This window comes from Rhipicephalus sanguineus, chromosome 9 (assembly GCF_013339695.2).
Source record: "Rhipicephalus sanguineus isolate Rsan-2018 chromosome 9, BIME_Rsan_1.4, whole genome shotgun sequence".
In the NCBI taxonomy this organism is placed as follows: Eukaryota; Metazoa; Arthropoda; class Arachnida; order Ixodida; family Ixodidae; genus Rhipicephalus; species Rhipicephalus sanguineus.
In genome coordinates, this window is record NC_051184.2 from 58045866 (window position 1) to 58070997 (window position 25132).

The following is a 25132-nucleotide window of genomic DNA, read 5'->3' on the forward strand; positions in this document are numbered from 1 at the left end:
CCTCGCTATGAATGAAGAAATACGATTACCTTTAAGGGCTCATTTCTTAGACACAATATTAATGAGAACTAACAGACAATAATGCCAAAGAAAGTATTGGGGCTGTTATTCGTTGTAATTAGGATAAAGTGTGAAGAAAGAAAGTGGACGAAAAGATAACTTGCCGCCGGCATTATTGTCTGTAAGGCCTGCTGGTTGAAACTTGCTAGGTCTTATACACTGGCGTAGCCAGCGGAAGGGGTTGAACCTCGCCCCCCCCCCCCCCACGAAATCTATATATACATGCACACATACAAACGCACGCAATGTCCGCCGCGGTAGAGTAGCGTTACGGTGTTTATCTGCAGACCCGAGCGTCGCGGGTTCTATCCCGGCCGCAGCGGTCGCATTTCCATTGAGGTGAAATGCTAGATACCCGTGTACTGTGCGATGCCAGTGCACGTTAAAGAACACCAGATGGTCGAAATTCCTGGAGCCCTCCACTACGGCGTCCCTCATAATGATATCGTGGTTTTGGGACGTAAAACCCCAGATATTATTATTACGATTACAAACGCACACACAAACGTACATAAAGTATAGTTGAATACCTCCCCTCCCCACCACTCCCCGAAAAAAAGTTCTGCCTTCGCCCCATGGTATGTTATATAGTTCAGCGACCAGAGAGCAATTCATGTTGATTCAGAATCAAAAAGATATTCACACCAAAAAATATGTTGCGAATAGCAAGCTCAGAGGTATTGAATTTTTCAGCGGCGTCTCAGCGGGCTGACGCATTTGTACAGCGGTATTGGTGGCTGGCCACCCGGGCCTCCCGCACTTTGCGCAGACCACGAATTGTCCGAAATAGAGCAGGTCGACCTGGAGGCATCACTTTTTCATCTCCGATAAGAGGCAACCCAAGCTACTCAATTCTTCAATTCTACAGCGCTGTAAAACGACGCTACGTGGCCCTCGCAAACTTTGTGACATCATCCAGCTGTGCGAATGAAGCAGCCTCGTCAGATACCGCAGCATTAGTTCAGTGGTGGTGGTGGCGGGATGACGCACGGCCGACCAACTAACTTTTTTAAACCTTGCCGGTAAGTCGCTAATCTTTCATATGTTTTTTTCTCTGTTGTGCCGCTCGCCACAGCCACTTCTTGCATTTTGTAGTTTACTTTGCAAGTGCTGCGTGACTATAACTGTTGTAGATCATATTGTAGATTGAGGCTTCCGGCTTCTGACTCGTGTTTAGCGTGCAAAGAGACAATTCCTCATTCCGGCAGTTCCCCAATGGGCTCAGAATGTAGCTACGGTTATCACGTTGGCGATTGCTCAGGAGCCACCAAGACACCGTCTAGATGAAGTGACGAGGCGGCAAAGAAGACATGGAAATCTCAAGCGTGTATTCTTTTAGCTGCCCGCGAGAACGCCAGTTGGTACGTTGAAGCCAGAGCAGAAATCAGACACTAAATAAATAGTGGTGGAAATTAATCGCAAGTTGTCAGAAATACTCGCCATGACAATCAAAACTGATCAACTAATGCAGCTGAAGGAAACAGTCCAAGACATGGAACAATCAGCCCAACGGTTGTCATTGCAGTACGACGAAGTAGTCGTCGAAATGAAGAAACAGTCATCAGACGCAGCTACTATAAAGAAAAGAGTGGATAAGGCTGATGCAGCTAATGACACTTCGGAAAGCCAGAAGTTGCGACAACAGGTTAACTACTGAGAGCAGTATAGCCGGCGTCAAAATTTAGAAATATATGGTGTGCCACAAAGTCTCAACAAACACCTGCTTCATAATCTTAACAGTCTGGCAAAACATTTGAACCGAGCTCACAAGAGCACATATCGACGGCTTGCACCGACCTTCGGCTTTCAGGCTAAGAACCAGCGGTGCTCGTTCGCTTTGTGTTGCGCGCCACTTGGAATAAATGGACGACAAATACAGGCTATTTAGAGGTAAGAAAATTCGATGTCTACATCCTGGATAATCTGACAACAGAAAACAAGAAGCTTTTATGCTCGGTGAGGGCTGGGGCACAAGAAAAGCACTATCAGTCTGCTTGGCACAAAACAGGCACGTTGTCTATGCGTAAGGCACATGGCGACCGAGCGATCCCCATTTAATGCGAAACCGATTTAGATAAGATACAGCGATCTCTTCATTGATATGTAACATGTCTTCTTTCTGCGTTCACATACTTTTTTTTTCCTTATGACGGAATTATCTAGTATAAATCATTAATTATAACAGCCGTGTTTTCAATTCTGCTTGCCGTGTCTTTTTGAAACCAAATGATTCGTCTATTTTTCGTGTGAATAGCACGAGTTTGAATGGTAAATGCATTCAATTAAAAACGGCTCTGATTGCGTTAAACCATCAATTTCACATTCTTGCATTTACGCAGACGTGGTTTTCGTCGACTTCCAATGCCAATTTTCTTGATTGTTACATATGATTTGCGAAAGTGTCTATAGAAAAAATCGTCAAAGTGGTGCTTGTTCACTTTGCGTGAAAAATAACCTAAAATACTCTTTTCCGACTGAATTATTGGCTGTTAAAGGGACACTAGAGAGAAACAACGAATCGGTTTAGATCAATAAATTGTGCTCTCAAGACTGTAATGTCGTTAATTTCGCCATCATATTTATTAATAGAGGAGACAATCAAGTTCAAAGTTTCATTTTTAAATTTCGCGCTGAAATCTCTCCGCGTGACGTCACGGATTTCAATGTGTACTTATCGTATTTTAGCGCCATTGGCTCAACAAAATCACCCCAAACTTGGTATGTTAAGTCTATGGCCCCCTCAGAGGACAATGTACTTCCATTTTTATCGAGTAGAAACCACGTAGTCCCTAGTAGGCGCCGTGAAAACATGTGACGTCACGGCGAATGGTGCGGAAACTTCAAGGTGGCGTCGCCAGCCACATTTTGTTTTTGCACGTTTTCTCGCTTATTGAGCGTCTTCTCGCAGCAAGCGTGGTGTTTTTTTGGTATCGTGAAAGAGAACTTTAGGAACATGAGAAAAATCGTTTTGCTCTTTAATGTCCCTTTAATGGCCAATATGTGTCAGTTGCTGTGAGGCGTTGAGGTACTGTGATTGCAACTATTTATCGTCCTGTCCTGGTGAGTTTGTTTGTGAGCAAGATTCTTCAACACGTTCAAGGTTCTGCCCTACTTTTCTCATTTATATTAACAATATTGTAAATACACCGCGTGGCAAATAGCGTAGTTAATATTACTTTAGAGTAATGGTAGTGATAATCGCTTTGTGGCCGCTGTGGTAGACCGTGATTGGTTCCGCGACTATTCTCTGCAAGTCGAGTTTGTTCCTTTCATGCTGACCAAGCCCTCTGTACAGATGGTTAACCAGCGGAGCCGAAACGTGCGGCCCCGGTGCTTGTCACTGGGGTAATGTCGACTTTACGTTGAAGTCTTTCACGGTTATTGGTTGCGTCAGTCCTAAAATCTAGGCTGGCGTTTGTCATACGCGTGTTTAGTTCTTCTTTTTTGTGGACCAGTGGTGAGCGTTGTGGGATTTGCCCAATTTCTGTGGCACGTACGCGATAGCAGTTTTGTGTTTGAGCCATGAAATTTTCCGCCCAGCGAGAGGTATACAGCCTCGGTGCAAAACGGCTTATAAAGCTCATTGTGTACTCTAATCAGCTTTTCTTAAGGGACACAGCACTTGATGTACATACTGTCTTGTGCGGTCGTGTCACGCCTCGGAGCTCGAGGACGCGGGTTCGATATCAGTCCATGGCGGTCGCAACTCAATGGGGGCGAAATAGAAGAACGCCCGTGTAATTAGATGTTAAAGACGTGAAAGAACCCCAAGTGGTCAAAGTAATCCAGAGTCTGCCACTATTGTGTGGCTCGTAATCATACCTTTACAAGACACACGTTTAATGGAAGATGGAGGGTTGAAGTGGTGAGAATCGTCGAATAAGGAATGTCGCTGGAGCCGTCATTTCGGCAAGAGGACTTATTTTTTCAAGGCAGCACCTTCCTTCCTTAGTAGCGTGCTTATGACGCATTATCCTCTCCTCTACCCTGTATACGAGAATAAAGATCTTTAGTCCGGGTACGTCTCCCCTCTTTTTTTTTAACACGCAAGTGTTTTATGTCATTGTCCACCAAGGATTGCATTACCTTTCCGTCACGGATGTGACGTCATAGAAGAGCATCGGTGGCTGAAAAATAAATTCAGAAAAAGCTTTACCTTAACCTGGGAATTGAAATTCCGACTCCATCAATTTTGAGCCAAGGAGGCAGACGCGCTGGCCGCTACGCAACCAACGCATACAGAATCTTGGGCGTGAACGCGCAATATACGATTCCCAATTTGACAGTGACGGCGCTGCCATCTAAGAACGCCGAAGCACTGTCCGAGCGTATCGGCGCGACAAGGTCATGACTTGAGTCGGGCCATTTGGCTGAGTCGACCATGGCTGAAACGGTCGTAGTTTCAACTCAAGTTTCACAGTTTCAAACTCAAGTAAGTCAGTTTGTACAAACTATAGACCATGAAGATATCTAACAACAAAGCTTGGTGGCAGTAGCCATCGCCGCCCATTCAAAGGGGGCGCTTGTAACATGCATCATGTCTGTGAAGGACGAACTTCGAGTCGAGGCGTGTTTGAGAATACGGGCACGAGTTTCAGGATCACTGACCTCTGTGTAACATTATACTGGCAAGCAGGACTCGGCCGAGCCACCAACAACGCCGGTGTTTCAGGGTCACTGACCTTTATGTAACATGAAGCTGGCGTTCAGACATGGACCAGACACCAACATCGTGAGTTTTTCAGGGCCACTAATCTCTGTGTAACATAATACCGGCGAACAGAACACGGGCGAGACACCAACAACGTAATTGTTTCGGGGTCACTGACCTCTATGTAACATGATATTGACGAACAGGACGCGGACGAGACACCAACATGTCAGTGGTTCAGGGCCACTGACATTTATGTAACATGATGGTGGCGTTCAGGACACGGACGAGACACCCACAACATCAGTGTTGTTGTCTCTACCTCGCCCGTGTCCTGTTCGCCAGGGTCATGTTACGTAACTATTGAAGAAAATGTCGCCGATATGTTGCAACGGAACATCATACGTCCCTCAGCGAGTCCTTGGTCATCTTCCGTTGTTTTAGTACGGAAAAAAGATGGCTCCGTGCGATTTTGCGTAGACTACCGGGCACTTAATAAGATCACCCGCAAGGATGTCTACCCCATGCCGCGCATAGACGATGCCTTGGATTCACTACAGGGTGCCGAGTACTTCTCAAGTCTAGACCTGCGTTCGGGCTATTGGCAGATACCCATGCACGAGGACGACAAAGAAAAGACAGCATTTTCAACACCAGATGGGCTCTACGAATCCAACGTCATGCCATTCGGCCTTTGCAATGCTCCAGCAACATTCGAGCGAATGATTGACACCGTTTTGCGAGGCCTGAAATGGAAAACTTGCTTGTGCTATTTGGACGATATAGTTATTTTCTCATCAACATTCCATCAGCATTTGCAACGTCTGGACGAAGTTCTCACGTGTCTTGCCAACGCAGGCCTTCAGCTGAACACCAAGAAGTGCCGCTTTGCGAGCAAGACAAAGTGTTAGGTCACATCGTAAGCAAGGACGGCATTCGTCCTGATCCAGACAAGATTTCCGCTGTCCAACACTTCCCGCGTCCTGCAAAAGCCAAAGATTTGCGCAGTTTCCTCGGCCTCGCCTCCTATTTTCGTCGATTCATTCCCGACTTCGCCTCAATCGCTTCGCCTTTGCACAATCTGCTCGGCTCCGTTGGCACCAATACCAACTAGCCCAACTGACTACGCTTAGCCACTGACCTCATTCCCTGTGATCAGCATGCGGGCCTTGTTCGATGCCATCACGGCGCATAGCTGGGTGAACCACCAGGCGATATGCTCCATGAGCGGGCCCCGGCCATACTTGCCCAGCAGTTCGTCAACGGCCACAACGAAGCGACGGCTGTCGATGTAAACCCGGCTACGCTCGTGGATCCCCGAGGCGTTGAAGAAGGACAGCATGAACTTTGCCAGCGGGATGTCGCCCAAGTGGGTGAAGGCCAATTCAATGCGGTCCAGCGTCGTGTCAACCGCTTCGCGGTTCGTCTCGTTCACGACCGTCGCTAGAGCGGTCAGCACATCCCGTTCCATCTTGAGGTGCCTGGTCATGGTCGATGCGTTTGGCAAGGGCACGCCGTAGAGGCTGTGGAATTGTGGTGCGGTTTAAGAAAAGACGCCAGTTTCTGCAACTGATAAATGAGCGTGGGTCCAATTTGGCCAGAACCACGGCGCTTGTTCGCGTCCTTACATTTACTGCGTGTTCACGTTTAGGTTTTGCGATGGCTCTGCAATAGTCACTGTTCTTACAATGGTTCCAATTTGTCACGCACAGTTTTCCAGTATTCAACTCAACCGTAGAGATTACCTGCCTGGTGCATATAGTACCTGTTGATGTTTTGGTAGTACGCGACACGTCCTTGGTTCCTGTCGAGCGCGTCGACCAAGTCCAACCAGACGGAGGCCGTGTCGGTCCTGCTTATCACCAGCATGGGTGGTATCGGTTTTTCACGCAGTTGTTTCAACACAGCCGTCTGAAAAAGAAAAAAAAGCGGAGAAGGTCATATAAGCGAAATATTACGCTGTGGGAGATAGCTGAAAAAAAAACTAAGGTAGACCGCACCAGTGGTGCCAACCAAAACGATGTGCGTAGCTGCGCGGCCATCTTTGTTTCTCTTTGTTTTTCTCTCTCTTTGATTGTTCATGTCTTTCTTTCTTTCTCTCTCTTCTATTTTTATGTCTTTTTCTATCTCTCTATTTCTATTCCTTTCGATCTATGTATGTTGCCTTCTATTTCTCGCACCTTCTTTCTTTCTCGTTGTTTCCTTTCTTTTTTCTCTCTCTCTATCTTTCTATTTATCGTATCTTCTTTTTTTTCTATCTCTTTCTCTCTCTCTGTATATATTTCTCTCTTTCATTGACTTTCTCTGCCTTTTTTCTTCCCTTTCCCTCTATTTCTCTTTTTTTCTATGCTATGCTCTACTGCCTCCCCTCCTCCTCACCCTCACTTCCCTTTCCCACCCCCTTGTTATACTATACTATCAGAAGCACTGATGGCTGGGCGATTTCGTAAGGCTTCATGATTATGAAACGGCGGAACCATAAGACCCGAAACACTGACGATGAAGAAGACGCGAAGACAAGCGCCGGACTCTCAACTAGCTTTTATTTACTTCCACACACTTTTATAGCAACACGTGGTCGTATACACCATAAAAAACACAAAGAAAACACAATGATATGTAAATTTTAATAGGCAGTAAAGATATACACAATAGACTAGGCAAATTTGATATCTTTTTGTTTCCTTTGTGTTTTTTATGCTGTGTGTGACCACGTGTGGGTATATATGCCGAAGCAAATAATAATTAATTGACAGCCTCGCGCTTGTCTTGGTGTTTTCTTTCTTGGTGCCGTAAAGGGCATTCCTTTTATCCAGTAAGGATGCCAACTTCAATTTTTGCGTCAATAATACAATTGAATGTCGTACTTATATTTTCAAGGTGATTTTAGCACAATAATATTAAGGAACAGATAGGTTACGATGAACAATTGTTCAATACTGACGGCAGAGCCATTTTATCGCGTATCGCCCACGCAAGCAGTAGTGGCCTTATCACGACTTATCAAATTAATGCTATAAAAGGACTGTGTGTCAATAAACCTATGTTCATTTCCCAACTGGGAGACCGACTGATTTACTACACTGGCGACGAGGCGGACCTGCCCGTTGAGGCGGCGCCGTCGAAGAAGGCGGACTGGCTGTCGGCAAGATCGGCTATTATCGTCTCGGCATGGATGAGTCTTAAAATGTGTAAGTCGAGCGTGGTTGGAAATGTCCTGCGTCGCGAACAAGATGACCACGGACAAGCAGAAAGTAGTTCTACTGAGCTGATGCGGCGAGGCAGCGCACGACCTCGTCGTAACCATGGTGAAGCCAGTAAGACCGACCACCGCAAGCTGCGACGAAATCAAGACGGCGGTTCGCAAGAATCTGCATCCGAGATCTTCGGTGCTGAGCTTCGGTGCGGTTTTAGATGCGAAGCATCTTATGGCAGAGTTCAAAACGGGTGTGGTGGTGGTGCTGGTGTGCTGCGTGACCGCCCTTACTGCTCATGCGCAACTCTCTCCACACATTTCCTCTCCACACAACTCTTCTCCACTCCCCCTCTCCCCTCCCACTCTCCACTCCCTCTCCCCCTCTGAAACGCAGGCTCGACATGCCGAAACGCTGCTTCGCATCGCCTCATGGGCCCTTTAGCGGGAGATGGTGTGAATTTTTTGTTCTTTACAAGAAACCAGGCGGCTGGTGAATCGGTGACAGACTACGTTACCGCCCTGCGAAAGCTCACCGAAGAAAGTTAAGGTATTGGTGACAAGCAGTTACCCCTGGACGTCATGATGCGAAATCGTTTTTGTGTGCGGCATCAAGAACAAAGTATTCCAGCAGCGGCTTCTCGCAGAGCACAACCTTACTTTCCAGGTTGCGTGCGACATGGCCGTGATAGCCAAAACAGCAGCGAGACATACGCAACCAGAGACAAGACGACAGAAAAGACAGCCAGGGGCTAATAGAAGCGATTCGCACCAAACAAGACACCGCAGCGGAAGATTTCAGTTGCTACATCAACAACGGTCAGCACGCTCCGCATTTATGCAGTTTTAGAAAGGTGGCATGTATCAGTGCAAAAAAAAAAAAATTCAGACACATAGCGATAGCGTCCCGTTCAAAACATGAGGTTAGAAACTTTCAAAAGTAGACGCCACATGAGCAGAAGAGGCAAGGCAGTAAAACCATGGCGCCCACGAAAAGACCTAATTATTTTCTCTCTGTCAAGTGAATAAGGAAGAACAAGAGTTCATGGTAGAAGTATACATTCCATGGCAAGATGTACCGATGCAGATCGATTCTGAAGCATCGTGCTCAATTATGAGCGAAGAGACGTTTCGATTAATCGAGGAAAAGTAAATGAAATACCCCTTCAAAAATCAAGCACAAGCCTCGTAACCTTGTCAAAGGAAGCGTTGCCTGTGTGGGTCGCGCAAGTTTCGAGGTGGAGATCAAGGGGAGGAAGGTAACGCTGCCTTTGCTGGTAGTGAAGAGGCGAGGTAAGAGTTTGCTTGGGTGGAACTTTTTTGGGCCGGTGGTCATTGGGTTACATGGAATTAAGCAACCGAAGGTCGCAGTGACCTTCCTTGCTTCAATGGACCGCCAGTTCACATCGAACTGAGAGACAACGCCACACCAAAGTTCCTCAAGAGTCCTCCAGTTCCCCTAGCACTAAAGGACGATGTGGCCAAGGAAGGGGACCGCCTGGTGCAACAAAGAGTCCGGGAACCAGTCGAGTACTCCAACTGGGCAACTGCGCTTTTAGTGGTAACGAAAAAACCAAACTTACGCCTCTGCGGCGACTACCGTAGCACCGTAAACGAGGTAGTCAAACCCAGCGGGTATCCTCTGCCCACTGCCCCGCCACGGTGGTCTAGTGGTTATGGCGCTCGACTGCTGACCCGAAGGTCGCGGGATCGAATCCCGGCCGCGGCGGCGGCATTTTCAATGGAGGCGAAAATGTTTGAGGCCCGTGTACTTAATTTAGGTGCACGTTAAAGAACCCCAGGTGGTCGAAATTTCCGGAGCCCTCCACTACGGCGTCTCTCATAATCATATCGTGGTTTTGGGACGATAAACCCCAGATATTATTATTATTATTATCATTTGCCCACTGCCACGGAAATACTATCGGCGCTTGATTGGAGCAGGATATTTACAAAGCTGGACCTAGCTCAAGCTTATCAACAGCTTGGTCTGGATGATGTGTCGGCCGAGGTGCTCCGTATTAACACAATAAAGAGGTTGCACAAGGCCAGGCGGCTGTCATTTGAAATTTTTCTCGTGCCGTGGGTGTTTCAATGAGTCCTCGACACGTCGTTGGCAGGCATTCCGGGTGTTAAGGCTTATTTTGATGATATCCTGATTCCTAAATATAATGCGGCAGAGCACGCAGAAAGACTGGAAGCTGTGTTGTCGCGTCTGTAGAGAGCATAGTTAACAGTCAACAATTGCGAATTCAACCAGCCCAGCACTGAAGTCTTAGGACACAAGGTTGATGACATAGGGATACACCCGATCCGAAGCAAGACAGCAAGCGCCAACGCCCACTTGCACGAAGTAGCTGCAAGCTTTTTTGGGGCTGCTGAACTTCCACCGTAGTTTTCTCAAGGGCCGGATTGAAGCGGTGGAGCCTCTCATCAGCTCCTGGACCACGACCACAAATGGGAGTGGAAAGGTGAGCACAAACGGGCATTCGAGAGGCTTAAGAAGAAACTTCGCTCCAATGTCGTACTTGTTTCTCATGAGCCCATGCGTCCTTTGACGTTGTGCTGCGACGCATCCCCTGGTGGAGGTGGCGCTGGCCCATAGGGCAGCACACGGGAGGGAGCAACCCACAGCTTATGCTTCAGGTACTCTTGGCACAAATGAGCATAACTGCGTCCCAATTTGCCAAATAAGGCTCAGCCGTCGTCTTCGGGGGAAAAAGGTTTCATCAGTACCTCGCCGGGCGAGAATTCACGGTGATAACTGATCACAAACAACTTTACAGTTAGTTTAACACGGACAAGCGAGTACCCGAAGTACTGTCGCCAAGAATGCTACAGTGGATTCTGTTGTTCTTTGCTTAGAATTCAGTGTAGGCGAGGCGAAGACAACGCCAACGCAGATGGACTAAGTCGCATGCTAGCTCCCAGGGACGAGGACGACCACAGCCACCTGGAGACGTACTTCTACTGAAGTCTGTCGAGTGTGTACCGTCGCAGTCAGCATACATCGTCAAGCTGATCAAAAAAGACAGCGTCTTGCCCAAGGTGAAAGGCTGGATCCTCAGTAGTAGGCCATCGGCACTAGACAGCACAATCAAACCCTACGAGGTGAAGAAGGCCGAGTTGTCGTTGCACTGGGGTCGCATATCCTAGGGACATCACGTGGTCCTTCCCGAATCCGCAAGACAACGAATGCTCCAGCTCCTGCATGCAAATCACCCGGGGATCAGCGCCATGACAGCAGCAGCTAGAGGACTCATATGGTGGCCAAAAATAAACCACAAGATTGAAGAGCCTGTACGGTACTGTCAGTCATGTAAGAGCAACCGGCAAAGAGACCCCAAGGCTCCTTTAATTCTTGGGCCAAACCAGACAAACCTTGGAGTCGTCTACACATTGATTTCGCGGCCCTAGTCAAGGGAGATGAATTCCTTATCGTGGTACATGCGTACAGTAACTGGGCAGCTGAGGTTGAAGTGATGGCGTCAATGAATGCTACTGCCGCCGTGACAAGCTTAAGAAGAATATTTGCGACCCATGGTGTGCCAGATGTTATCGTTTCGCATAATGGGACGGCCTTCTTAATTGCTGAGTTACAAACTTTCTTGAAGTGTAATGGTGTGCTTACTGTTTTTACTGCAACTTATCATCTCGCCAGTAATGGCAGAGCCGAGAGGATGGTAAGAGAAGTCAAAGAAGCTTTAAAAAAGCAATAGGAAAGATCAGCACAGAGCAAGATATCGGTACGACGCCACATTCTGTCCAGGGAAACCACCAGTAGAAATGATAATACAATACAACTTTATTTCCAGATACACATACATTCTGGGGGATACCATTGGCTAAAAGCTGGGCCGATGGTCCGTTACAAGGCATACGTGGCGGTTGCATGAAAAAATAGTAACTGATGGGGTCAAGGCTGAGAACCGCTCTCGACCGACTTCATCCGGACCGACAGCATGCGCCGGTGGTTCACCGCCCAGAGATGAAGACGCACTGTGTCGGCGACGCTGTCTACTCAAAATGTTTCACTCCAGACCGCAGGTGGAAAGCTGTCAGTGTGCTCGCGGTCAAAGACCCGGCGTCGTACACAATTCAACTGGACAACAACGAGAACCATCACAGACACCGAAACCAACTGAGAAGCGCCTGAACGAAGTGGGAATCAGGCCAAGGTATTGGGGTGGCTACCACACTACGTTTTATCCCACAGCAAGAAGGTCACAACCGCAGCCGACGAGCCCAGAAGCAACCCAGGGGCAAGCACAGAACAAGCCAACCAAAATTCAATCGTGTCTCACAGGTCAAAGTGCGTTCGACGGCCTGTTCTACGTTATGGCATTAATGACTAGCTGAACGTAGTTTTGTTTTCCTTTAATAATTAATCTTAGCAAGAAGGAGTGTTATGTACTGACGTTGCTTATCTTTTTGATCACCCACGCAAGCAGCTGTGGCCTTATCACGGGTTATCGGTCATACTACAATACGAATGTGCGTGAATAAACCTATGTTCATCTCCCAATTAGGCCTCCGACTGATTTACCACACAAATGTATTGAATCACCTTGAGGTTCGCTGGCCAAATACAGCTCGGCAGCGTGTTTCACTGGACGACTTGAAGACTAAAAACCTTCTGCACATTTCGTAATGAATAAAGTTACACTCTGGCAACAGACCACCGTAATGGAGGGCTCCGAATAATCTCAACCACCTGGAGTATCTTAACGTGCACTGACATCGCACAGTACATAGGCCTCTAGAATTTGGCCTCCATGGAAATGCGACCGCCGCGGCCGGGATCAAACCCACGACCTTCGGGTCTGATTGGCAGAAAGAACGTACGATCAAAAAGACGTTACATATGGACGCCGTATATCTCGTATGGCCTTCTTCATGTCATGTTTGTTATTTTATCATCATCATCCTGACTGCGCCCACTGCAGGGCAAATGCCGCTTCCATGTTCTGCCAGTCAACCCGGTCCCGTGCTTGCTTCGGCGACATTATACCCGCAGATTTCTTAATCTCATCAGCACACCTAACTTTCCGTCTCCCCCTCGCGCGTTTGCCTTCTTTTGAAATCCATACTGTTAGTCTTAATGACCAGCGGTTATCTTGCCTACGCGCAACATGTCCTGCCTATGGCCATTTCTTCTTCTTGATTTCGACTAAGATGTGCTTAATACCCCTTCGTTCTTTGACCCATAGGTGTTTCCTCAAGGTTACACCTATGAACACTAAAAGAGTGGCATTGTGGTTAAATCAGCGCAAACACAGACGAAGTAGGAGCCACAACGAGCGTTGTTGTTGTCTCCTTCTTCACCCGTGTTGTTTGCGCTGCTTTAACCATAATGTAAACTTACCAACTAGCCCATTTGTCGACCTTGCTAAAATTGTTAGCGCTAAAAAAACGACGAGCACAAAAGGGGGAAGCAGGCAACGGTCTGGCGCCATTCCATTGTCTGCTTCCCCTTTCTTTGAGCTCGTCGTTGTTTACCGCTTACTCATAGATTGCCAACTAGCCGAGCAGTCTGTTCTGCCAAAGGTCACATCTATCATTTTCCTTTTCATTGCTCGCTGCGTCATCCTCAATTTAAGCTTAACCCTCTGTTTCTGCCTGGAGGCTATAAAAATGCATGATTTTTATAGGCGTGGACAACCACTAATCTCGAATCGTAACGAACTGAGTCTAATATGTAGTAGGACTGATATGTCTAGTCTGTCTAATCTGATCTGTCTAAACTGATCTGTCTATACTCACCTGTCTGATCTGTAGAAGGAGTTCTAACCGTTCGCGTACTTGCCTGACACCATAGCTGCAGACCCAAGAGCACGTCGAGGCGGATGAGCACTTCGAAAGGGTTAGTGCGCTGCACCGCAGAATCGTTCACCACGTAGGGCCATGGAATGCCGAGTTCGGACGCAAACTCACGTACGCTGCGAAGGCTGTCCGGGTTGTCGTCCTTCTGAGCGACGCACTTGCGCAGGAACGCCGATATGACCTTGCGTTCAGTGACCCACGTGCCTTGCTGCACCAGGGAAAGGAAGTGCAATGGAAAGCTAGTTATTCGTCCGTTTATTAGACTAAGACGTGCCTTGCTGCACCAGGGAAAGGAAGTGCAATGGAAAGCTAGTTATTCGTCCGTTTATTAGACTAAGCCGGGACATTGCAACCGATGGTTATGATTCAAGTTAAAAGATATAGCATATATATGATATCGGAGCATAGGTTTACATAAGGCGGGACACTGCTCTTACGAAAGTTTCTTTATTTCTTGATTGATTTTGATGAAACTCCGTGACTTTATGTCCATTTGTGTGCCGATTTCAAATATGCAATTATTTTTATAGTGTAACGTGCTGTTTTTAAAATAGAAAACATTTCTTGGTGCCTTTTGGGGAGCAAGATTATTTCTCAACTGAGTGTGTTGCGGAGTAATTCAGCAAGTCACAATAATCTGCAATCAGAACTGTGTGCAGTGCAACAAAAATGGATGTTCTAAACCCATTTGAACAAAAGTTATGATATGTTGAACATTCATGAGCGAGTCAATTTCAAGCCGGAATTTCGCACGTGAATGTTCAACATATCCCAACTTTTGTTCTAATGGGTTTAGAATATCCATTTTTGCTGCACTGCACACAGTTCTGATTCCAGATTATTGTGATATGCTGATTTAATCTGTAACTCACATAGTTTAGAAAAAATCTTACTCCACAAAAGGCACTGGAAATATCTTGTATTTCAAAAAATACACATTATACTAGAAAAGTAATCGCATATTTGAAATTTGCGCACAAATTTACATAAACTCTTAAAGCTTCATCAAAATAGATCCAAAAATATTTTTTTTCGAGTGTCATGTCCCCCCTTAAGATAAAGGCCCACGAACCGACCGCATAATTAAAGAAAATTATTTTAAAGACTTCGATGAAAGAGCAGGTTCTTTTCTCGTGAGAAGCTGGGACCGTTGCGGCGCCTGGCGGAGCAGATCTCAAATATGAGCTTCATTCCACGTGGCCTCTGAGATCCGCCTCGAAAGTGCGTCGAAAAACAAAGTTAAGCCAGGGTATACATCAGGGTACACGAACGCCTACATGCGAGTGTCACTACGACACACCTAAGTCAAGTATTAGGGTCGCCTCCAGTCGCACACGAAAAACCCGGCGCCGGCTAGCGTACAGAAATGCGGCCCTCGAAGCTGCGTCAGTCGCGTGCGTTTTTGTATGCGTCGTTTTCGAATGATTCATACTCCCTCCCTCGATCGTGTTGTAAGGCTTGCTGCTGGGCGAGTTGGTGGACGTCAAAGGAATACATGTTAATACGAACACGGAAGCAAAAACTCGCGAAAGTAGTGAGAAGCAGAAAGGTCGGGCTCTGACCTTTCTAGCGCCCGACCTTTCTGCTTCCTACTACTCCTTTCTCGAATCTGTTTCTTTGTGCGCGCTAGTATGTATTCCTTTTTCGATCTTGGACTACATGGATTGAAAAAGGGATACATACTAGCGCGAACAAATAATCATTTTTCGATCTTGGACTTGACCCGCCACGGTGGTCTAGTGGGCGCCACCGCTTCGGCAAGCGCGCGATCGCCGAAGCGGTGGCAAGCACCAAGGCAATCGCCGGGTTGCCTGTGCTATGCACTTCCTCAAGATTCACGGCAGTGGAGCGGCAATAAAGGCAGGATTTAGAACTACACCAAGACCTACACAAGAACGACATCAGTGCTACATTAAGCGGTTAATTTTTTTTCTAAAAGAGCCAAGTTCAGAAACCGGAAGTGGACTTAATTTCACGGGAACGTAAATCACGCCTAAGCATCTTTCACTTTTATACCATTTGTAATCAAACTGGGGCAATCCGTGATCTTAACGTGAACTCAAAAAAGCAGCTTCGAATCAAAAATGAGCCAAATCCTGCACCTGTTTGAACCAATGTGAGCCAGATCCATTCAACCAGCGCTACGTCCAAAATCATCACCAAAAAAAGAAACCAACATCGTCGCATATAATGTTTCATTTGTATCCTAGTTGCTTTGCTTTGCTCTCGTGCTTCCCTTCCACAATTACTTTTTCTTGGGCTAGTTAGTGCACACTGAAGGACATGATATTGCAGTGCAAAACTCGAATATAAAGAGTAAGAGGCCAATTTTCCTTCTTGTTGCCTCTTAGTATTTCTCTTCGAGTTTTGCGCTACAGTACAATGTCCTTCTTTCTATCCAAGAAGGTATATTTGACATGGAAAACAACTGAAATGAAGATATTGGGCACTGATCAATTCTTTAATAACAAGTGATACGAAGCGGGGCGGAATAGCTAGCAGGCTAAGAAGAAAACCTGAAACGTGTTTAATGACCTTCTATAGATGCCAAGAACAAGAGAATGCGGCCGAATGTGCAGAATAGTGCGGCTGTTGCCTGGAAGGAACGCTCGCTCTGGAAGTCTAGTCATTAGACCGTTATAGTCTAGCGGGTTTAGCGAATAGCGGGCTTAGCGGAATAGCGGGATCGAAATGCGCATGCGCAGTAAGCTAAACGACCCGTATAGTGTTTATCGTACGCAAGCTATTTTTCAGATTTAGCGTTACCGTGTTTGTGGGGTTAACGTAGTGTACGCAAAACTTGGCGGCGGTTTTGGACGCCCGCTTCGAACTGAATTGAGCGTTGATGTGGAAGGATCCACTTCTTTCGTCGCAAACGACTACGTAAAATGGCTTCGCTTGCTTTCAGGCAGCTTTGACGAGCGAGTATTACGGATAACTCAGCGTAGTTTTTGAGATCGCGCTTCCCATTTCGAACATCGCCAAGCATAACTATAAGATCGGTGTAAACAATTCTGCAACATAACTTTCGCTTTTAGTGCGTGATTCATATTTGATTACTTTTATTCCAACTAAAAAAGTAGTAATATTGCTGCGTGCGTAGATACAGGCGAGCATTAATTCTCAGTGTTTTTTTTCTTTTGACTTTTTTAACGCATTCATCCTTCGCTAGGTGACAGATGCAGGGCTAGGCAGTATCGCGATACAAAAGTATCGCGATAGTATTTCAGAGATACATTTGAGTATTTGTATTTCTGTGTCGAGATACATTTGAAAAATGTATTTGTATCTCAGTACTGAAATACTTTTACGATGTATCATTTGTATCGCGATACTATCAGTACACGGGTATCTCGTTACATTTCTTATTGTCGGAAAGGAGTTCAGGCGCGTGCTTGCAAGGCGGGAATGGCGTTTCTTTTTGTTTGTTTTTGTTCCAAGACAGGCAAAGGCGCGCCGCCGGTCGTCGACCGAAAGGGTGGCGATGGTTTCCCCTCAAGCACGGAATGGCACATGTGGTAAAGCGCGCGACGCCGCAGACGGCAGAATCGCGGAGTCAGTGTTGTCGGCCTCAGCGGACGGAAGTCGCTGTCTCTCAAAGCCAGTGCAGCACGGTTAAGTTTTTTCGGGTGGCAAGCCATTACTTCGTGACTCCTCGCGCGGATAGCGCCTTGGAACAGAGGCTTTGCAATGCTTCGCGTGCGTTCAGTTCTCAAAGAGGCGGCACCTCCAAAAGCAGTTCCCGTAGTCGTGGCGGAAGTGACTAGAAGATGGCTATCTTTGTCCTGCTTTCAACCACCTCTCCAGCTTTTCAGGGTGCATTCCTAATTGATCACAGGCATTAAACGGTCTTTTGTGGTACCAGGCCCCCCACCGCCGTAGCCAAATTCGCCTGTTGCGGCTTGCTGAAATGGGTGCTGGTAGCGTCGGTGGTGGTGACAGCTTTATTGAAGAGTGACCCTTTCGGCCCAGGCGACGAATGCTTGCCGTAGTTTCTGATGGAGCGCTCTGAGCAGTTGTCCCTGTTTCCACGTCTGTTTAGAGAGCTCGCAGGAGCGACTTGGGAGGGCTTAAAACCTTTCTCCCCCAAGGAACGTGATTTCAGAAAGCCAATGCTTGAATTGTACAGTTTTAAAATATTGGGCTCCATTGCACGTAGGTAATTATGGCCGGCCTATATGGGAAGTATCTTCAGCCGTCTGAGCGGGCGCCGACCGAGCCAGACGGCTGAGGATTCCGAAGATGGGGACCGACTTCGGCTTCTGAACGGTCAGAACAACTCACGTGAGGGCGGAAATGTTTCGGTATCTAGATGACCCGAGAAGAAATATCGCCACGCTGCAGGGATATTCGGCTATGAAGGCGGTATTTATTCACAATAACACGAACTTGTGCTCGTTTACAGCGGTAGAGAAACTTTCTTTCGCGAGTCTTGTGCTGAGGCCGAACAGACGCTGTCTATAGAAAGCCTATGTGAGAAGCTCACACAGCAACCTTTTCAGCAAAGCAGATCTTATGTGCAAAATAAATGTATACTTTTTCTCAAATCACTGGTGTCCATTAGCGATTCGAGTGATTTGCTTAAACTGCGCTATTTCTACATAACTCATGTTGTTCTCACCAAGTATGCCGATTTCGGTGCTCTAGGCTTGTTACTGTTGCTGTGAAATAGTGTACTTTTATTGCAACTGATACGTGTAATTATGTCATTATTACTAATTATGTACTTTGTAACACCCCGCCCTCTGTAATGTCTTAATGGCGCGGAGGGTACTGTACTAAATAAATAAATGAACTCAAAACTTCAATGCGCTGCAACTTTATTTACAATATTATGCTGCACTTATAAATGTCTTTGCGGAGTATGAGCATCCTTGAAATAAAAAAAAAGTATTCTAGTATCTGTATTGCTGTATCTGTATTCCGGAATACTTTTTTCGTCATATTGCGAAAGTATCTCCGAAATATCCCGTTACGCTAAAGGCAAATGTATCTCAGTATCTGCATTTTAGGCTTCTAGTCCATGTATTTCGATATCTGTATTCCGGAATACTTTTCTGAGTATCTCTGCCCAGCCCTGCCACCATCACATCTTGGGCACGTAAACACTATCCCGCTTAACTAAAGCGCGCTGTCCGCAATGAACGTTTGGGGCACGGTAACGCTATTCCCTTGACCCCCACTATCGCACTAACCCTAAACTATAACTGTCTATTGCCATTACGATGATGCAACAAAGGACGGCATCGACGAATGCACAAGGATGATGTTAAATTTGTCGCAAGATATTGCTATATAATTCATTCGCTGCCATATAGACTGCTTTAGCGTAGCCGATTCAAGCTCAAATGAAATGTTCCAATCTATAAGTGCGAAATCCAAATTTTACTGATATATACTCATGTTTACCTACGATAGTGGGTTATATAGATTTTAGCCGTAGTATATGTTTGAGGTATTCTGGTGACAGGAGCACACTGGCAAAAAATTGTTGTAGAAGGCGCGACCACACAGACAGTAGCAAAAAATCACAATTTGCTCAGTTTCACTTGAAGTGGACGTGGCTATTTAAAAAAAAACATCACATATGCCAATGTAATCTTTTGTCGTTTCACGTTGCCGTATTTCATTGTTTCCTGGATATCAACGCATGACCGTTGTTGCCTGTAGAAATTCAAGTGTTGTGCTGCTAAGCACGTGGATGAAGGTCCAAATATTGGCATGGACGAAGGAAAAAAGTTCGGAGGGAGCATTGTGCAATAGAAATAAATAAATAAATAAATAAATAAATAAATAAATAAATAAATAAATAAATAAATAAAGAAAGAAAGAAAGAAAGAAAGAAAGAAAGAAAGAAAGAAAGAAAGAAAGAAAGAAAGAAAGAAAGAAAGAAAGAAAGAAAGAAAGAAAGAAAGAAAGAAAGAAAGAAAGAAATGTAGTAGGTCAAGAACGCACACGCCATGCTTCTTGCGCCCATTTCCCCGGTAGGGGTACGGCCCCTAAATTTTTTATACACTCTGTCGTGCCCCTCGTAAGATGGCGGATGTTCGGCCTTACTTTCCAGGCATAATTTTCCTCCAGCAATACATTTTAGACCTCATTGGTCATAAAATACGCTGCCACATATTAGCAGGAATACAGAATTATTTCATCTGGTGGATGACTGGTTACCGCTGAAATTTACTACGGCATCTTTCAGTAGATATTGTTGAATACTTCTTCAGCGAGCAAAGCTTTGTCAGCGCCACCGTGACTAGTACGTAAAGTCAATCTTGCTTAAGTTAAATAGAATGATAGTGCTTTCAATTATAATTGTGATGGAACGTGCCTTTCGCTGTACCAGTCCTGTAATGTCTTTCGCCGTGATGGCCCTATGGTTCATTTCATTCTGTTGCACATTCTTATTAGTAGTAGTAGTACAAAAGTCATCCTACAGGCCTTGTCGGCTGAGAACGGCAAGTATATGGCGGTGCTTTAATAAAACCCCCCGTGTACCACTCCGGACACTGTCGAATTGGGAATGGCGCCATTTCCAGCCAAATAGGGATGTGTCTAGCTCTAGACCAACCAGAGCTGAGCGGACGAAACATTTTACTATATGTGGCTGAATTCCACTCGCGGCGCCAGAAGGGAGCACGGGCTACCACCCCCTTCAAAATTTTCGCCTGTCCCCCTTTGTCATCCCCCCTCTCCTCCGCCCAAAGCAAACACAGTCAATAAATTGGGAGACGCTTAAAGGGACCGACAACCAATTTTCATGGTACGTGTTTTCTTCAGTGCAACGAATAGCTCACCGGTCAGAGTATCTGTTCACGAAATGGTAACGTGGAAAACGCCGCGAAACATTTGCAATCAGAATTTTTCCATCTGCGGCGAATATGAAGTCGTGTACACACGAGACAACATATGCTGGAAACAGTGAGCGCGAGTGCGGTTCGTGTTCGAGCGCTGTGTGTTACTGCGCATGCGTGCACCACGCGCGCATGCGCCGCGGCTCGACATGATCCACTGGCGGCCGCGAAGGCAGCGCCGCTTCTCACTATGCAGCTCATTTTACCTCGTAAGCAGCGCGGAATTGAGTGGGGCTGGATAATAATATACATACTCTAACTTTGAGGACTAATTATGGCATGCATGACAGCATCAGACTACGTACAGCAAAGTGATCGACATCATAATCCAGCTTCAAGGCTCTTCCGCTAGTATGCGCGACGTACCAGTTTTTGTTACTTTTACACACGATTTAAAAATATAAATCCTACTCAAAACATGAAAAGGATGCTGGAATCTGTCACTATATTTTACGGTCTTTTCATTTATACCAGGATCTAATCCCACGTTCTGGCCAGTTGTCGGTCCCTTTAAGCTTCGCCTTGAAGAGTTAAACGCGATAGAGATATCCGGCCACATCGTCATCGTGCTCTATTTCGCTTGTCATTATGTTCAGTTGCCCGGTCTCACACACGCGCACACACACACACTCGACATACCGATAGCAAAGGTGAAGGTTTCCGCCCCCTTCAACAGCACTTTTATGACCACAGTGTACCCACTACGTGTGTGTCAGAGAATGGGCGCACTAATGTGTATGCTCTTTGTAATGGGTGGCATGCTTTAAACCAGCAGCAATTACGCGCGTGTTCGTAAGGGAATACGCGCAGTAATGTGTCTGCCTTCTGTAATGGGTGGCCTGCTTTAAACCACCAACTCTGTATGCAGTTCACATGGTGTGACGCCCGATGGCAATATACGATTGTGCCCCGTTTTACTGCGATATTACATCTCGTACTGTCACACCTGAACACAGGACGCGTATGTTTGAGAAGCATTAAAGTTAATTTCAGTGCAGTTCCAAGCAGTGGTGTGGCTCTGTGGTAGAACACCTGCTTGCCACGCCGACGGCCTGGGTTCGATTCTCACTCGAACCTAACATTTTTCATTACTTTATTTTTTCGGTCACGGACAAGATGATGATTGTTCGCTCACAACCAGCGACGCCGACACAGACACCGGAATTTCTGCGGAACGAGCTCTTTAACGCTATCGCGTTAAAGCACAACGCGTATGTTCCCGGCTTTCCTGCATTGCCGAAGAGACTCACTTGTCGTGGGTGCCCTCCCCCCTCCAATAACAAAGTGGGGCAGCTGCGCATTAGTATTGTGACGACTGGGGAGCAGCGGAGCTGGTGGCGTTGGCCTCCTCCTTTCTCTCCTCCTTACCCTCACTTCTCTTTCCCAAGCCTTGGTATATTATACTATATATACATGGCTATACTTCCTCTGTATTTTTTTCTTTACCTTGCTATGCTCTACATGGCTAGCTTGCTCTCTCTTTCTTCTATCTATTTTGTGTCTGTTTCTATATCTCTTTTTCTCGCTGCGTATTTCTCTCTAGCAGAATTCTGGTTTGAGCTAGTTGGTACTGATTCATAACTGAGGATACTTTTGACGCAAATCGAACGAGGACACACGACACAAAAGAACAGCGCGGGCGCCGACGCCCGTCCGTCGTCGACGCCCGTCCTGTTCTTTTGTGTTGTGTGTCCTCGTTCGATTAGCGCCAAAAGTATCCTCAGTTCTCTCTTTCTATCTTTTTTCTCTTTTTCTCTTTCTCCGTATTTCTTTCTCTCTCTCTCTCTGTACTCGTTCTCTCGGGCATCAGAGTTATTGCATTCCACGCCGGAAAATCGGCGCACGTGTTCTGGGAGCGAAGCAGAAGACGAAGAAGAGGAAGACAGCGCGTGCCGTTTAACGATGATGATATTTTTCCGGTCACGCCACGCGGCGTAACGAAAAGCTTAAAAGCTCGGCTGTAAAGAATCCGGACGCTGCCGCCTGCTAAATTCCCCGATGTCCAGTGGTCCGCGGGTTTACGGTCTCACCGAGTACGAAGCGTCGTCAGACACATTGTCCGCAACGAGCGAATCCGTGACCCTCAGCGTCCAGGCCAGGGCCATGTCTCGAGTGAGGTGCGAAGCCAGGGCGCTGGAGGGTGCCCAGTGGGAGCAGACGTGGGCGTCCAGGTCCACGCACGGGTCCGCTCGGGTGTACAGGTTGCGACGGAAGAAAGAAGCGTGCTCCTCGCATTCGGCCGCGACGCACACGTGGCTCGCCAGCGACGCTTGGCTTTTGGATGCTCCCGACAGCGTGGTGCGGTACAAGAAGTAGACTGCCAGAGTGCACGCCAGGACCGCGGACACGGCCAGCACTGGCACGATTCTCGGAGTCGCTGCTTGTTGTTTGCGCAAGAGTGAACTCATCGTGTGTGCCTGAATTCATCGCGGAAAGTGTAATCCGTTATAAAGAAGCGTAACGACATGAATCAAGCGCTCGTACACTCTAAGAAAAGAAGAGCCCTTTGATTCTTTTTTTAGTCACTTATATGACTCTCTTTAAAGAGACGCACGAACTCTTTTTGTAGGTCATTATACTCTCGTCGGAGAGTCGTGAGACCCATAAGAGAGTCACCTTTTAAAGAGAGTCATGGACGTGGTAAGTCCGGACTCACCGAAACGAGTAACAGATACTATTTTTTTTTTCTTACATTGTATTTATTACGTATTGTAGTGTAGTGTAGGGATTCCTAAGAAGCAGATTTTGGAAGTTTACGAGCCAAATCCGCTATATGATCATGGCGCCGTAGTTGGGGACTCCAGACCTCCTGGATTTGCCTCCTGGAGTTCTTTAACGCAATCTTAAGTCTATGTGCACGGGTCTTTTAGTACTTCCCTAAAACGTCAAGCTCAGTTATTGGTGCCCTCGAGCATTGCTTCTGACCCTTCGTGCTTAGAAGGCACGGTCCTCGTACACACTCCAGTTTGTCTTTGTAACTGAGGGTATACATGGTCCAATATTGTTACCCACGCAAGCAGTGTACTGTAAAAGCATATTTTCTCTAAGATCGCCATTCTGAGAAGCGCCGTGTGAGCATTTTTAAACAGCGAGATAAGTCAGCCTGGACGTATTCTTCCGCATGCTTTACGATACCCACACACCCAACGACACCGCAGCGGCGTCGCTGTCGAATTGTGTCCGCGATTCCTTCACCCGCTCGATATGTGGCGGCCATGCATCATGGCCGCCATGACGCCGCTTGGCTGCACATGGCCAATACGCTGCATGTCTGCCATGACATCATTTATCACTTTTTTTTGCACCGTACAAAATGCATTAGAGACGGGCCTCTGCTACCCGGGAGTCAAATCCAGGGTCGTAAGCTCACTTCGTAGTAACTCACATGGTTGTATATCTCTGCTGTCCGGTTCTATAGTACAACATATACAAATTCACATACAAATTTTGCCGCAGTTCATTCGTTTCACAGTTAACGCTTTCCCATTGATGTCGTAGACGCAGACTCTTAACGTGCTGGTACTCCAACATGGGGGCTATGATGACATCAAGGCAGCATAATCACGTGGTGATTGACTTGCTTCAGTGTGGTAAAGACGTCACTTCAACGTTATTAGCCTCTGTGCATGTATAACGGAAGAACCTGCATGCAATGCACTGGTAACATTAATGTCAAACCGAGAACCCTGCCTCCTCCCATGTCGCTCCCTAAATATGGCGGCCTCAGTGACGACAGTGCAAGCCATCTTATGGATGGCTTGCAATGGCGCTAACGCACGAACATAACTCTTAAGGTCCGAACACACGTACGCGTTGCAGCGCGTCAACGCGTGACTTTTTGACGCGTCGCCGCGCCCTCTCCCTATGGGGAGGGAGGGCACGAAGCTTCGCGTAGCCGCGCGCCCTCTCTCTCCATAGGGAGAGAGGGCGCCGCGTCAAAAAGTCACTCGTTGACGCGCTGCAACGCGTACGTGTGTTCGGGCCTTAACGGGTTTCGAATAATTGACAATGCTGTCAGGTCTCACCGCACTGCTTAGGCCGGAGCGGCCGGGCGTCGATTTCCCGGCACGTTCGTCCTTCTTCGGGAACGGCGGTGTCTGCACGACCGCGGGTGCCGACGTGGACGACAGTGACGCGGCCAGCGGTGACTTGGTAAGGCTCGGAGAGGCCGCGGGAGAGTGAGGCCTGTGTACGTGCCTCCAGTGCCGCGTGCCGCGAAGTGGGCGCTTCCTACCCGGCGTCGCATCGCCTCTCTGAGACGCGGTCTTGCTGCCGGCGCCAGAGTTCAAGTCCGGGGAAGAGCCGGAGCTTCGTGGCGAGTGGAGCGACGACCGGGACTGAGAGTTGGAACTCCGGTGCGAGTGCCGCGACAGTTTGGGCGCGACGTTCGTGAACGGAGCAGTGGGTTTCGGGTCCATGTGTGACTGTACCTGCGTCAATTAACGAGACGAGATTTCCATTTTGAGCGAACTCGGCCTCTTCTGGGCAAGTACACCATCGGTCAAAATGTTGCGGTAATCGGTTGTCGAACGTATTTTAAACGCCCTTAGCAGG

At 47.1% G+C, this 25132-nt stretch overlaps 1 protein-coding gene across 1 annotated transcript in view; it reads right to left on the bottom strand.

The window, feature by feature from the left end:
* The window catches only part of LOC119405547 (endothelin-converting enzyme-like 1), a 37533-nt gene extending 12537 nt beyond the window's left edge, over positions 1–24996 (bottom strand). The window contains exons 1-6 of the mRNA XM_037672381.1: positions 24604–24996; positions 22609–22995; positions 13711–13935; positions 10249–10344; positions 6477–6622; positions 5853–6234 (exon numbers count right to left, since the gene is read on the bottom strand). Coding sequence (XP_037528309.1) covers positions 5853–6234; positions 6477–6622; positions 10249–10344; positions 13711–13935; positions 22609–22995; positions 24604–24996 — 1629 coding nt within the window. The remainder of the gene's footprint in view (positions 1–5852; positions 6235–6476; positions 6623–10248; positions 10345–13710; positions 13936–22608; positions 22996–24603) is intronic.
* Positions 24997–25132: the final 136 nt, after the last annotated feature.